At 43.0% G+C, this 16,198-nt stretch overlaps 1 protein-coding gene across 10 annotated transcripts in view; it reads left to right on the top strand.

Annotated features, from left to right (window-relative positions):
* Positions 1–13,989: 13,989 nt before the first annotated feature.
* Positions 13,990–16,198, top strand: part of PTPRM (protein tyrosine phosphatase, receptor type M) — a 459,625-nt gene continuing 457,416 nt past the window's right edge. For 7 of the 10 annotated variants that reach the window (XM_027650889.1, XM_027650890.1, XM_027650892.1 and 4 more), the window contains exon 1: positions 13,990–14,431. In XM_027650889.1, the coding sequence (XP_027506690.1) occupies positions 14,359–14,431 (73 nt within the window). In that variant the 5' untranslated portion in view covers positions 13,990–14,358. The remainder of the gene's footprint in view (positions 14,432–16,198) is intronic. The other 3 variants (XM_027650895.1, XM_027650897.1, XM_027650898.1) reach the window with 1 other exon arrangement.

Raw genomic sequence — 16,198 nt, forward strand, 5'->3', positions numbered from 1 at the left:
GAGCAAGGTAGACCAGAACATGGCGTAAATTATCCAGTTACAAATTAACCCAATTATCCGTTAAACTGGTGCAAATAGAGTAACTCATTCACTTTCACATGCTTTCAGGCAAAGTGGCTCTGCTTGGAGTCCTCTCACAGTTTCTCTGGTGTCTAGTTTGAAATTAACACTCTTGAACTAAAGATTTTTTTGTCTAGCAGTCTAGGATCCCTTTTTTTAGTTTGTTGTTAAAAAAAAAGTGATGCTCCTCTGGTCTTTACTGCAGCATCTACACATTCCTAAGCCCTCTGGTCACGCACTGTGACAGAATGATTTGCACAGCATGTTGATATCCTTCAGACTCCACATGCCAGAAAAATCTGGAATTCAAGTTCAGGAAAGAAATCCCTTTGAGTTTACCTTAGGAGATTCTCTGAAATCTACAGGTGCTATGCTACACTTCCTCCTAAACTAAACTGATCTCTTCTATAAATCTAGGTGCTTTTTGTTTTTGCTTCTGTTTGGTTGGTTTTTTGTTTTGGTTTTGGTTTTTTTGTCAGCAACTGAGGCTGATAAGTCTCCTCTTTCCTCCCTGATCTCTTCTTATGCAACAACGTCCTCTCTTCTGCAGAGCTGAATCCCACATGAACCTCTCTCAGTTCAATGATGATGAAAACATCACCACTCACACTAATCCATCATTCTTCCACTTAAACCTGTCCAGAACTGCTCCTTGAGGGTGAATCAGAAGTCCCATGTCAAGTAAAGTTATTAGTCAGAACTGGTAGTTTTTGGTACTGTTTTCTTTCTTAACTGCACCTTTCCTTTCTTTGTTTCTTTGCTATCCTTCGTCTCCTTTCCTTCCCCTGACTTTTGTGTTTTTCCTAGAGTCTCTGCTTTAAAACTGAATCACAGGGAAGAATTAAGAAAAGTGAGAAAAATTGTTCTTAAGGCCATCAGGAGCAGCCCAGAAATGTTTGCTTCTCAGTAAAGCCTAAAATATACAGTGAATATGAGAGACATTTTCACTTACATCTGCTATTAGTGAAGAAAATCTTGTAACCAAGTGAGCTGCAAAAGAAGCTGCAGCACATTTATGTCGAAACGGTATTTATAAAGGTCAAAATATAACTTAGGGTGATTGGAGATTTAAGCACTGGTTTTGGAGAAAGTAACCTTAAGTGGGCAAAAATACTGTTATTACAAGAGGAATTCTATGTAATTCTTGGTTCTTTATTTTTTTTTTGCAACATGCAGAGTAACAGCTTTCTAACAATCATTATGAGCGTTACAAATCTGTGACATTGTTTACATTATCTTCTTATGAAATCACTGTTTTTAATAGTAACAGAAATATTGTCATGCCATGGCAGTTAGATTAATGTCATTCGTCTTTACAGTTTCAATTCCTCCCAACTCCTGTAAGATTTAATTTTTAAATAAAATTTATTATTTTACCAGTGCACTTGGTGACTCTTAGAAGAACCAAACACACAAAGTTCAAAACTGGACCAAGAAAAAGGCAAGAATAAAACCAGCTATTTCCTTCTGGCATCTTTAACAGCTACCTCTGCACTATCTTGTAAGAGCATCTTCAGAGGCAGCCTTAAGGCCAAATGCACTGTAAAGACCACTCATGCTGAATAACTTCACAACATTTTCAGACTATTAATCCCCAAACTCGTGACAGAATAATGCAAAAAGCTTCTAGATCATCCCAGAGAACAAAGCTTCCAGATCATCCCCTAAGAGAAAACATAATCCATGGTACCACAAATCCACTCTACTGCAGCTACAGGAATACTGCTCACTCTGCATTGATCCAAGTCTCCCCAGACATCCTCCTTGGGCCAAGGTTTACACAACCTGGCTTTGTATCATTAGGCAAAGCCACTAACAGCTTCAGTCCTGCCAGGCAGAGGACCTACTCTTGACAGGGGCATGCCTTTGCCCATACCATCAAATACAAATTAATAAGAGAACTCTTCTGACGAACCCCTCTGGGGGTTCCACAGGGCTCAATTTTAGGTCCAGTTCTCTTCAATTTCTTAGTAAATGACTTGGACACAGGACTTGAGGATATACTAAATAAGTTTGCTAATTATACAACATTTGGAGGAGGTGTTGACTCCCTTGAAGGTAGGGAGGCCCTGCAGAGAGACCTCAACAAATTAGAGGACTGGCAATAATGAAACATATGAAGTTTAACAAAGACAAGTGCCAGATTCTGCACCTGGGAAGGGATACACTGGATGTACATACAGACTGGGGAATGAGATGCTGGAAAGGAGTGCCACTGAAAGGGACCTGGGGGTCCTGGTCAACAGCATGTTGAATATGATTCAGCAGTGCCCTGGCAGCCAGGAGGGCCAACCCTGTCTTGAGGGGCATCAGGTACAGCATCACCAGCCAGCCGAAGGAGGGAATCGTCCCGCTCTGCTCTGCACTGGTGCAGCCTCACCTTGAATATTGTCTGCAGGTTTGGGCATCACAATGTAAGAAAAGATATTAAGCTATTAGAGAGTGTCTAAAGGAGGGCAATGAAGATGGTGAAGGGTCTTGAGGGGAAGCCATGTGAGGAATGGCTGAGGTAATTTGGCTTGTTCAGCCTGGAGAAAAGGTGATTGAGGGGGGTTAACACAGCAGTCTACCTCACAGCAGTCTACAGTTGCCTCATGAGGGGAAGTGGAGGGGCAGGTACTGATCCCTTCCCTCTGGCAACCAGTCACAGTACCTGATGGAATGGCATGGAGTTGTGTCAGGGGAGGTTTAGGTTGGACATAAGGAAAAGGTTCTTCACCCAGAGGGTGGCTGGGCACTGGAATTGGATCCGCTGGGAAGTGGTCATGCCACCAAATCTGAGAGAGTTCAAGTGTTCGGACAACGCTATCAGGCACATGGTGTGATTCTCAGGGCTGTCCTGTGCAGGGCCAAGAGCTGGACTTTCAGTAATCCCTTCAGGATATTCTATGATTCTATGAAGCCCTCATGGATGCTGCTGAAGGATGGGAAACAAGACCCAGAGAATTTCTTTCTTGAACTTCTAATTCCAAAACAACCAGAATAGACCACAGCAAGGTATCTTCTGTGGTTCGGCTGCACAATTCTGAGGTTGAAGGGAGACAAAAGAAAGTAGAAATAAGAAGGTACAGGAGCTGCTGAAAGGGAGACCTATGACTATCACAGCAGCTAGCATCCACACTCCCTCACTTTAACCCTGTTCATTGCTGGAGACCACTTTTCACAACTATGTTTTCTTCTCAAAGTGGCTCTAGAATAACAGAATCACCAGACATTTGCCTTGTGAATCTGCCTCGTGATCTCTTGCATTTAAGCCCAGGATGCTTCCAGCCAGACTCATCTGTGGACCAGTGGTCCAATGCAGTCTCCACTGCTTCCTCTTGTCTGACCTGTCTCCTAAGTCCTCTTTCTAGCACACGGGAGGTCAGTAAAAAACGGGCATTATTTCCTTGTCTTTTCAAGCTAGGGTGCAAAAATACAAAGCTATGCCTATTTAAAAAAGCTGGGTGGTTTCTTTTTTTGAACATAATGTAGTCCCATCTGTCAGGACGGAACACCAATGGCTTCTTTCTCTCAAGCACCCTCTTTCCATACAGCGTCACCCCATACAGCCATGCTGCAGCATCTGCCAGCATCTGCTATGACACAGACATTTCCAGATTTGCTTTATAATTTTGCTGGGATTTCCTTCACATCCACAGCAAGTTCAGAGTGAGCACTACCGGGAACCAACTGGTTGAGATGGAGCTGTAAAGTGCCCAGACAGTGCCATTCATACTAGCAAATATTGTCCTAGGCCCAATTATTCTGGGAGATTCTCGAGTGAGATCAAAGGAGAAACAGCTCTTCTAAAAGAAGTCCTGCTATAGGTAAAAGGTACACATGAAAAGTCACACAATGACACTTTCTCAAAGTGACATGCTAGAAAATGCTTTTTCTCTAGATAGGAGACAACACACACTACTCAGTAGGGAGTGTTTCTTCCCCTGTTCAAACTTGGTGGGAATAAAAATCCAGGACTAATGAATGTTTATCAAAATGGGAGACAGGAGAACAATTTTTCTGGAGACCGGTCAGGAACATACAGTATTAACAAGCATATTCCTGGAATTGTGGCAACAAACAACCAAACAAAAACCATGGCCCTTTTAACAGTGAACTATGACACAAAGATATTTGAATGAATATTTGCCACCATTGTCCATTAGTGGATATCCATGGTTTGGGGAATGACCTTAGGACAGAGCCATGCCTTTTAGTGTTCATAACTGGGCAGCCTATTGCTCCATATTCACATCTTGATGTTCAACCAAAGCACACTAGTTATCTACTTCAGGTAGCTTCTTGGTCACCAAAATGTGATGGCTCCCATGAGTCGTGATGGAGAACTCACACATTCAGGAGTCCCATGTGTTCTCCATACGAAGAGAACAAATAGGCCTCACTCTTGCCTTTCACTGTCGTCTTTGCCTCATCTCTGCACAGCTGCATAGCAGAATCGGTATGGACAACGGGGAGCTGTCACAAGGATAGGATGGTGCTGTGGTATCTGAAGTGCAGCATAAGTACTGAGGGAGAGACTCTGCTACTACTGGTTTCACTGGGAACAGGAATGCTGTTCAAAAAGCAACAGCACTACTAGTGAGAGTGAAAAAGCAGATAAATCAGCCACAAGCTTTTCTTCTACTAGTGTGATCATGAAAATGCAGAAGTATTTCAATTTCTCCTTTTTTTTTCCACAGTTACTCTGTTCCAGAAGGTGCATGTCCCTGGTTTTGAGGCATTTCAGAGATTTTAGTATTTAATTCCAGTAACAGAAGAAGTTACTTTCAGTTATGATATGGATTATTCCAAAGCATTTGGTGCTTAGAAGGGAGGAATTCTAATCTAGGAAACTTTTAGCTCATATCTCCAATGCTTGCAACCACAAAGGTTACTATACTTCATTCATTCAGAGCTCTGTCAATTCATTGTTTGCACCTGAACTTTTGAACTTGGAAGAAATATAGCCCTGATGTTACAGAATTGTTTTAATCTAGGTGTTTTATAACTTGTTGTGCTTCATCTTAAGTAATATTCCTTTAATATTTTTGTTTGTACTGTAAAAACAATAGGGATTTTTGATGAAAATTTACTGCCTCTGATTTACCTCCGTGTCTCCAGAAACAACACACCATTAGTTTATAGCTCCACACAATGTCTGATCAGTTCCTCAACATGAAAATTTTCCTCAGCAATGTTCAAATCTGATCGTTTTGTAGGAGACGGGAGCGAACATTTCCTCATTTGCCACTGATTCACCTTTTTGAGATCTGTAACTGATACTACTGTGTAGCCCTTCGAATATGACTAGACTTTTTTTAGATGGGTAATGGTTCTGCCCCAAACCACACCTGTAATTCCCATTAATAGTGGTGTGAGGGTAAAAAAACTCCCAGAACTTCCACAATGCAGCTTTCCTGTGCATATAATTCCCATTAACTTTAACCTAAGTTCTGCACAACAAGCAACAGCAGGATCAGTACTGCTTTTGAAAAATAAAGTAATATGTAATGACTCACCACATCTGCAAAGCTTTCCTGACTTCTACTTATCATGCTTTTATTTTATTTTATTACTCTTGTCTCATCAGAATGGTTATTTAACTTGTGAGAGGAATCCATTTCAGCATTATGTTTTACCACACATTTGTATCCATCAGAATTCTTAATTTATATTTAATAAAATAATGTAACAGTATAAAATAAAATATTACAAAATTGATTTTTTAGAACAATACTGCATGAAGCAGGAGAATGAATAGCATCCATGGTCACACCAAATTTCAAGTTATCATTCCCAATGCTTTTGACAAATCAACGGGTAGTTGAATTCCTACTCATTTTATTATGTGTAACATGTTAAAAAATTACACGGCATGCAAATAAAGTCATTCTTTGACCGAATACATTTCTGCTCTTATTCTCTTCTGTGCTTGCTCCCCACTTTGTCTCCTCAGGGCTACGCTATTTAAATAAGCTCCCATTATTTTCAGTGGAATGACTTCCTAAAGGGAAATATTTGTGTCCCTTCACTGGACATCTGCTGTTGGTATGAAAGCAATCAAGAGGAAAAAATGATGGTATGAAGCACATTTAACTTTCACGCCTCTTCATCATTCTGCACAAGTGAACACCAACAAGAATTCAATCATAAGTATATAAAAATAGATTCCTCCCCTTTCTAAAAAAGCAGAAATATTTAAAAAAGGAAAATAAAGAATAAAAACCCCTACTAAATAAGAATAGATTCTACACATGAACACCTCAAATTTGTAGTACCGCCCTGACCCTCTATTATCATTTAAAAAAAAAATTCAAATACTTCCAAATACACAAATATAAAATAAATTCTACAAATGACTAAGACAAACGGTGTAATTTACAGATATCATAATTATAACATATAATTTACTTATCAGCAACTTTTAAACATATTAAGGTAAAAACCTCCAGTCAGCACAGGTGGTGTTGTGAGAGGTGGTACTTACATTTATGCTCATATGCTGCCTCTCTGATGGATTCTGCATCACTGACTACTGTGCCTGCCTGCTCAGAATTGCCTCTGATGAGAAGGTACCACAGTGTTTTGCAACACTATAAATTGTTGTTAAAGTAGATTTCAGAGGAAAAAAAATAATTTTTTTTGTTGTTGAAAGACAAGATTTAAGGTGCATGTCCTTCTGTTCAACTACAACTGTAGGAAAATAAGAATCTTAACTTCATGTTCCAATAATGTCTCATGCATCTCATGTGACAATTGCATGAAATAGTAGGGAGTTGTCTAGAGGTGCTGCTGACAACATGAATGCTACATTGCTAAGCCAGAGTTAGTAACAAAGAGGTGAAGGAACTCTAATTCCATTCATCAATGACTGTTTTTGCAAGAGCTACAAAAAGAAATAAAGAGGGTGCATATTTCACTTCCTCTTTTTCACAAACTCCCAATTAACTGTAAAAGAACTTTTGGAAAAGTTATCTTATGCCAAGGCACAGCTCCTCTTATCTGATGCTAATTCAGAGCCATTGAAGAAAAATGAGAAAAATTTATGTGATTGAAGAAACTCAAGAGAAGTTCACAAGCAGAAAGAAAACTAACCTTATATTGAATGTGGGTTTTCAGTTGGCTTTTGCTTTTATGCATTTTTGATGGAATGCACCCAAGAAGTCAGAAATATGTTTTCCTAACTGTAAACACCATCTGAAGGGCCCTCACAGATATGATTCACCAGTGTTAGCACTGATGGCATCAGACATAGTATTTTAGTTGTCTGCTTCAGTTTTTCCTTTTAAGAAAACATCTGAAAACCAAACTTTTGTCAAGCATTTCTAGGGATTACTCCTAAAGGGAAGGTTCCATCTAACAGGAGCCTGCAGAAAAACCACCCCTAGAAAAGGTTTTATCTGTGGAGAGGGGTGGACTAGAATATTTTTAGCAGAAAAAATATAACGCTATAGCTCTGCTGGTGAAACTCAATGTATGTTCCTTCTATTATGTAATAAGGACTAATTTATTTTAGAACAATTACTCTGGCTTGGAAGACTGAGAAGTTAGCTTACTTCACAGTGCTCATCTAAATTTCAATTCTTTTGGTCTATCTCCTTGACACGGTTGATTATAGAAGCACTGAATAGAAAGAATAGCAACTTGAAGTTCAAATGAGTAGGGAGAGGTGGAACAGTACAGAACTTTGAAGACAATGAAATTAAGCCTAAATTTGTAATAGGAAAGGATGTTAGCCCAGATGAATGACAAGATCAAAGCAACGAGTGACAAAGATGATATTACAGTCTGTATTTGTACAGACTTTGAAGACTGAATATATGAATATTTGCAAGTATTTGCATTTGATCAATTCAGTGTTTCTGTTTCTTTCTGCTCCTGACCAATCCCATTCAACCTTACAAAAACCTGAAGGTTGTACACTCTTGGTAGGTGTTTGTTTAACAGTATTAGGCATTTGGACTATTTTGCTCTTGTCTCCCGTATGTACCTCCTGAAAATGTGGACAGAGACACAGCTAAGGACATACACATTTCAGGAAAAGCTAAGGACAAGTAGTAAAAGAAAATCAGTGTATATACTTTCCTTTACAAGGTATGGGAATTATTAAAAATTATTAAAAACCATGTAATATATTTGAAGACACAAAGGGGGAAGTGAGGTGATTTTGAGTTCCGTAATGACTCTAATCAGCCTCACTTAGGGCCCTCACCCACACCCTCTGCCCCACAAGCATCATAGTTCCATAAGCACCATTTCAGCTCACTCTGGGGCCTTCACTCTCTGCTGGAGCTATGATGTAGGAACACTGGTCTCCACATATCTGGTCACAGGCCCTGCTGACCCAGGCCCCAACCTGTGGGTTCACTTCTGGGCTTGATCTTGGACTTGTCTTATCACAGTGGAACAATAGAGTTTTTTGATCATGAAGACGCCTCCTGAGAGATGCTTTTCGGTTCTGTGCTTACCTGATCAAAAGAGTGTGTAACCGGTACCATGTTCTCTGAGGCTGCCTTCTTCGTGAAGGCGAACTTCGCTGAGAGCAGTAATGTCAATGTTGAGACGTGACAGTTCATGGGCAATCAGGGCAGACCGACGCTCAGGACATCCAGTATCTGCAGAATCGAGCATGGTTCTAATGTTCCAGTATACTAGAGTTAATTTGGCTGTGCCTTTCGAGGCAGGTGTATATGCCTTCGTCTTTTGATCTTTGTGTGACTGCATTTGTTGATATCACAGTGGACCTGCTTGGTGATCACTGAACATGACCCTAATCCTTATCTGCAGATCGTCTTCCTGGCTTCCTCTCGGACCCACCTCATCATTGTGAACTTACTTCATGATTTGGAGCCTTGGCTGAATGTGGCCATGCTCTCTCAGACTGCCCTACTTACCTTGCTGGGGTTGGTAGATCAGATCCCTGGCCCCTCTCCTGTTGAAAGATGTTACTGCACTCAATTCTTGGCTCCCCATCCCTTGGGAAATAGCTGACCCTTTCTGTTCTCTGACAGAAAGCTCTAGTTTGAAGAGGCCTGCTTCTTATATATACTATAAAGAGCGATATACTTCTAAGAGTAGAGGTAAAAGCCACAATGGTTTTAAGTCTTTGTTGATCATTAAAAACAATAGTTTTCTGATAAAATGCTGACAATCAGAATGCGAGAGAGAATTTGGACTGAAGACAAGACATGAAAATACAGCAAACACAATCTGGCATGAAGTACATGTTCTTCCTTGTCTGTACAAACCACATGAGTGGTTGAAGGAGACTATGCTGATCATGGCAATAAAAACTTTGCTTCCAGCAGAAGAGACAGGACCGTACATAGAGTTAAATTTTTTATGAGTTTACAAGCTTCTACCTGCCTAGGCAACACTCTCTCTTATACATCTTATTATAACAAATATCAGAATACCTTATGAAATAGATGTACTTCCACAATGCAGTTATTTTTTGTTCTTCGTCTTGAACTAGCAGTAACCATATCTGTTGTTTTTTTAACAGCTGAAAACAAAGAGGACTTAAGTTTTTATTACCACAAACTTCAGAGTGATCAAGTGAATAAGGCAAGACGTCCTTAGGACAAAATGCTTGCACAAATCATTAGTAATGAAAAAAAGAAAAAAAAAAAAAGAACAAAACAGGCAGTCACATTACACATGACAATATCTGATAGGGAGCAGCTACAGTGATTAGAGGATCTCAGTGCCAAATGAATGATCAGGGATCAGTTCCAGTGCCAGCAAGCCCCAGCAGCAATAAGCAGGAAAGATGATGAGCCTCTACTAAAGATGGAACATTTTGTATGCAGCAACTTTTGCAGCTGCTTTAGACTGACCTTAGATTACAAGGAGTTCTTTGTTGTTCCTTGGAGGCAAGGAAATATGGGGTATGGGGTGGATGTGATCTTTTAAGGACACTACTATATCCTCACTCTACCCCTCAACAAAAGGCAGAAGGATGCATACCTGACTTTTTGACTAAACACCAGAAGATTTACTCAGAACATTCATCACTGAAATAGCTCTTCAGGAACAAATGAAACCTTTACAGCATCTATGGATACAGATATACTCAACATTATGAAAGAGAATATAATTGTGTATAATGTAATCAATAAATCCTGGCACATAGATAAGAACACCCTTTTTTAAAAAAGCTTTTGACAAAAATGAGGAGTGAAAAGGTGAAGAATATCAGTAAAAAAGTAGGTGAGAAGAGAAAGCTACCTAAAGATAAGTGAACATTAGCAAAGGAGAAGAGGTTGCTCTGTATTTAAGAAGGGCCTCAAACGAAAAAAAAAATCACCCATTTTTCAGTTGGGCATATTTCTCCTTGTGATTTTTCTTAGGTGATTCGAATTTCACTGTAGCAGAGAAGCAGCCTTGATAAAAACAGAGAATGTGAATCATTGTCTTCTGACAAAGCACATCATACTTTCACTTATTAGCTGTACTTAACTAAGAAAATGTGCCACTGTCCTCTGAAGAAAATTAACTTTCACCATATTTAAACAGTAGTGTCATTGAAAGATTCATGAAGCTTGTCTGTCTGAGCTTTAAAACAAGATAGAGTGGGCTAGCAAAAATCACTCTGGTCTGACTACTTTACAGTGCAAAAAATAGCTTTGAGCTGTAAGTGATGTTATCTGCTACTGAACCAAAAGATCAGGTGACAGCCGTGTAGCCCACATTCTTGGCCACTTAATCAGCATTGTCACAGGCCAAAAAAAGGCAGGATGTTTGGGCCTTCCTCCAGTATTTGAATACTAGTCTTTGCTTTTCTATTTCTGCTGTAACATGAGCAAGAGAGTGTTCCTGCTCTGTGTCATAATAGGAAGGGTGACTTCATGCTACAGATTACGCAGGATGGCCTTGATGCCTTATGGAATTTGAGATATATTTACTTAATCTTGCACCAGCAACACAGAATTAACAGCACTGAGTATCATTAACATCTTAAAGGAAAGATAACAGCTAAATAGATAAACACAATACATAACTAATTGTTAAACCCATATGTAGGCATTTTCTAAGAATTTATCCTTGACACAAGTCATCTTGTTTCCACAAGATGATAAGTACTTTGACCTCAGACCTCTCTAACCAGTAATACAGTTCTCAGTCAGTTTGAAATTTCCAAAAATCATTTGCCAGAAGTAGCTCAGAGATCTGGAATATTGGAAATTATTCAGCAAGAGAATGATTAGCAGGCAGAGAGCAGCTGTGCGAGAGAAGTTTCTGTAATAAACAGTGTAATTATTCATAATTTGTCATCAAGTTGTTTAATTTCCCCCCAGTGGAACATATACAAATTCCATATTTTAAAATAAAAAAAAAAAAATCTTTGCAATGAAGGCTGTTTATGTGCATTTCCTATTGCTGTACATTAAAATTTAGAAATTAGTTACGAAAATTTCCAGATTTCCTCCTTATTCTACAGGTCTTACTGTCTCATTCTTTGACTCCTTTCTGCAGGAATAATTTTGTGATATTTATGACACGGCTAACAATTCCCGATCAGCCATGCATGACCTGTGTTTCCATTGTTCTTGTTGGTTTAGGTATTCCCTGGAGCTTAACTGTTTCTTACATTTGCCGTAAGTAAAGCGGAATATTTGTGTCTTTGAAGGTCATGCACTTAGTCCTACCGTAACTGAACAAACACTCATACATGTTCTTCTGTAATCCTCAGAATTCAGTGACTTTCTATCTCATCTTCACTAAGCTAAGGCCAGATAGCTGTGGATATAGACATGGAATTTTCTATTTTCTGTGAAAAAGCTGAGGTTGAGAGTTACTCTGTTGGGATTGACAGTGGCTGACCAGACACACAATTTTATGTGTGTCTGGGCATCCCGAACCGAGAAAGGTCATCATTAGCATAAGCATTGGTGTAACTGCTCATTTTTGGATTTATAGTACAGACCTACTAGAAAACACATTTTAAAGTTTAATCTACTGCTAGTTATTTACGAGATTCGAGTTTTTAAAGATTTTTAGTTACAAAGGTAGCACTTGCAAGACTAGCTAGAGTTTCTAATTTTTAGAAAATACAGAAGTTATGTAACAAGGAAAAAAATGAAAATTAAAATAAAAAAAATAACTTTTATTACAAAATACCCGTGGGTTACCAGGGCTTTGGGGAATTAAGGGAACTTCTTCGGGGGCCAAAAGGGAAGACTGTGAAGGTCCAGGCAAACAATAAACTAAGAGAAGGCTCACGATTCAAAAGAAAAAGTCTGACGTCAGGAACACAACAATTAATGCTATTCTGCCCCCTTGCGTTAACTTTTGAGGTAGCTGCCATACCCTCACACATCTCAAAGTTCACGTCCCGTCGCAAAGATTGCGTCACGTAACAGATGCATTACCCAAAACATAATAGAACAGCGTCCCGAAAACAGCATGGTTGGGCGATCCCTGGAAATGACACAGCTGTGTGCGTAAGTTTGAAGATTATGTGTTGTATGTAAAAATAATATAAAATATGCAGAAATCATTAATATGTTGTAACTTGCACGACCATGCGGGGGATGCGTGGACTTTTGACTTCAATTGAAACAGGAATGAAGTAAGCTAACTATATATAAGAGCAGCATGGAAAACAGAGGACTCGTGCTGGAGATAAATGAGTACCTAGAACATCAAACCCTTAATTCTAGCATTATCTAGATTCTTGGTTTTACTGTTTTATTAATAACCCACATGGAATAGGCAAGGTATTGAATTTGGCCACAGTTGCACTTGAAAGAAAAAGCTTTCATAGAAAGCGGGAGCCAACAAAAATATTTCCACCTCTTGAGCTACACTTTAGAAAGAAGTGGTTTAAAACCAGCAAACACATCCTTGCAGTGCCATGGACACCAAGAGCCAAAGCCCCAGTGTGAGGACGACTGTCAAGCGGCAGTGTTTCATACGTGACGTGGAGATCAATGCCAAAAGTCACACGCTGCAAATAATGAAAAATAACTGCCATTTTAATGTGATTTATTTCCATCATTCACTCTCTAACCCTGCCAATTCCTGACGTTATTCTCCCTTGCAGAAGTAGGAGCTGCCCCCGTGTCTTGTGCTGGGGGCGGGGGTGGGCGATCTCCAGAAGTCGCTTCCCGGAGCGCTCTGGGGAGGCCAAGGGTCGCTGTTACCGAGAGCTAAGCAAGGCGCTCAAGTTTTATGAGCAGCACCCGAATGCAAACCATTTAATTTACAAGACACTGCCTCTCCTTTCCAGCCCGGAGAGCCCATTTACATCTTAATTTTCTCTCGGCATTAGCCGAGCGCTGTGCGGGCAGGGCTCTTACGCTTGCGGTTCCCGCGGAAGGCTGAGCGGTGGCCTCCAACTAGTTCTTCAGACAGACTCCAGACCGCCTGTACAAACAAACCGAAGCGGTGATGGAAAGCCAGCGCTCTCCCCCCCTCCCTCGTTTCCCGTTCCCTGTCCCGGTGCCCGGAGCAGCGCCAGGGCGGCGGGGCGGGGGCGAGGTCGCTGCCCCGAGGCCGCTGCCCCGAGGCCGCGCTGCTCGTCCCCTCGGGGCCCCGTCCCGACGGGGAAAGTACCCACGGCGGTCACAACTCCAGCGCCGGCGGCTCCGGCCGGGGCCGGCCCGCGGCAAAGTTACCGAGACGCCTGGCTGAAATTTTTCTTTTTCTATTTTTTTTTTTTTTTTTTGTTCCCCTTTCTCTTCCCTCTCCTCCCTCCACTATCCACGAACTTTCGACATCGCCCTGCCCGGCACGGCGCCACCTCTGCGTGGAGAGCCGCGCTCGGGGCAGTGGGGCGAGAAGGAGACCCAAGCGCTTCCCCCCTCGGGCGACAGCCGCCCCCTAGCTGCTGTCGGCGGCGGGTTCCGGCCGCCTCGCCCTCTAGCGGGAGAGAGCGGCGGCGCCGGCGGCTGGGCGTGACTTTCCGCGCTCCCTTCAGCCCGCCCGCCCGCCGCGGGGGACCGCGAGTCAGTCAGGGAGCCGAGCTGAACCGGGACTAGCGGCGGCGCCGGCCGAGGAGGCTCCAGGATTAAGGGTGCCCCCCCGGGCACCGGGGGAGGCGAGCGGCGCCCACCGGGGCAGCGGCGTGGCCGGAGGAAGGCAGACCGGCGGGCGGCCCGCGGCCCGCGGACACTTCGCACCCTCTTCCCCTGCCCTGAAGAGCGGACGGAGGGCGAGGAGGGGAAACCAGCCCGCGAGGCACCAAGTGGGGGGAATCCGGCTGCCCCCTCCTCGCCTGCCCCACGGACTGGAGGGGGGCGAGAGGGGCGCCTCCTACTTTGGCAAACACTTTGGCACTTTGCTGGACCCGGAGCAGGAAGGGGTGGAAATATGGGGAAAGTTGGAACTTGCCTGGTTACTTTGGCCGGAGTTTTGCTGGCAGCGGGAGCGCAGACGTTCACAGGTAAGGAGTCGCCTTACCCCCAGGCATCCCTCCCGCGGGCCAGGCGGCGAAGGGGCAGGGGGGAATCGCTGCCACTTCGCAGTCGGTGGGGGTCTGGTTTGCTTTTTTGTTTTCTTCTGCCTTTTTTTTTTTTTTCCTCCCCGTTCCCCTGACGGGGTTGACACTTCGAAACCATTGCGTACCTGGGGTGGAAAAAGTGTCCGGAGACGGCGGCGGTGCGGGGATGCCGTTCGGCTTGTGCCCCTGCGCCTCGATGGAAGGGCGACAGGCTGGCGGGGCTCGGGCAGCTCCAGGGCAGGGCTGGAGGGACGGGCGCGATTCGGGCTCTCCGGCGTTTCTCCGCCGCCGACTTCCCGAAAGTTTCCCGCTGCCCCGGCGGAGGGGCGAGGTGAGCCGCCGCCGGCCCCCGGCGCTCCGTCCGCAGCCCTGGCTCCGGCGACGGGGGCAGGAGGGCTGGCGGTGCTCCCGGAGGGGCCCGCGGTGCCTGCCCTGCCTGCCCGCCGGTGCCTCCGCGCTGGCCCCCGGCGCTCCCCGCCCTCGGCGCTGCCCGGGGGTGCGGCCGTGGAACGCCGGCAGAGCCGGAGGTAGAGCCCTGGCCCCGCGCTTTCTGCAGCCCCCCCCAGATCGTCACCTGAGAGGGCAGGGCAGAAGCTGCCCTCGCCTAAGCGGTACCGGGATGCACTACCCGGGGAAGAGCACGTAGAAGTGCCCCATCAGCAGCGTTCCTCTCGTTCCCCGAAGCCCCGGACCTGCAGATGGTTATGTTGGTCTCGAGCCCCTTGCCTACACCCCTGTCCTATTTATATGTTGGAGAAACGCGTAATTTTAGACAAAAATTTGGATTGTGAAATAGTTCTGTGCGCTTCACTGCAAAGAGTAACTTCAGATTTTTTTTGTTTGTTTTGTTCCTAACATGAAGTTAGTGCAACTGAAAAGCACTTTAAATTGAAGACATCTGGTCTTCAGCTCATGTGAAGTGTGCTTTGATCTGGTGGGAAGTAATATTTCTGACTCCTTGTTGCTCAGGCTGCAGAGTAGTTTATATTTTGTACATTACATGTTGTTTCTACGTAGCACTGTGGCTAAACCAAGTTTTTATGGCTAGGAATTGGTTGCCTGTTTTAAAACTTTCTAAAAAAATTAAAAATTCTGAGTTTTATTTGGTTCCAAGGACTTTTTGTGTACATAGCTGCATTTCCCCTAGTTTCTTGCCAACATTTTTATTGCAGACGAGACAGAAGATCTCTGAGCAGAAAAATGTTTTGTTCCGAGGTGATATATAACAATGATGAAATATTTTCCAAACACTTCTTTTAGGATGAAGCTGTGCTCTGCAGTGAATTATGGAACTGGACTCAGTTATATTAGCCCTATAACTCATTAATGTTGGGAGTCTAGTGTCCAGACTTCAATGGGAGCTCTTGCTTTATTAAGATAAATCCGTAACTCATGGCTGACTTGAGTGAACTGTCTTTCTTCTTGTTTAAAGTTAAGCTGGGGCAGCTCTTCCGTTTCTGGATATTTAAATGGCTTGTGCGTCTGATGTGCTGGTACTATACTAGAGTCAGCACTGAAGTGCTGTTCATGTTGCTGAAGAACAATCCCACATTAGTTTTTTATTTGTATTCATTTCCTTGACACACACAGTGGAGAGAACTGTGCTGGAAACCACAAACAATTCACAGATGACTCGTGCATATAGGTTTTTCAAAGGTGGGATTCCAGACCTTCTGAAGTACTGTATAACAGAGGCTGCAATTCACACAC

This window comes from Corapipo altera, unplaced genomic scaffold, assembly GCF_003945725.1.
Source record: "Corapipo altera isolate COAL_440 unplaced genomic scaffold, ASM394572v1 24, whole genome shotgun sequence".
In the NCBI taxonomy this organism is placed as follows: domain Eukaryota; kingdom Metazoa; phylum Chordata; class Aves; order Passeriformes; family Pipridae; genus Corapipo; species Corapipo altera.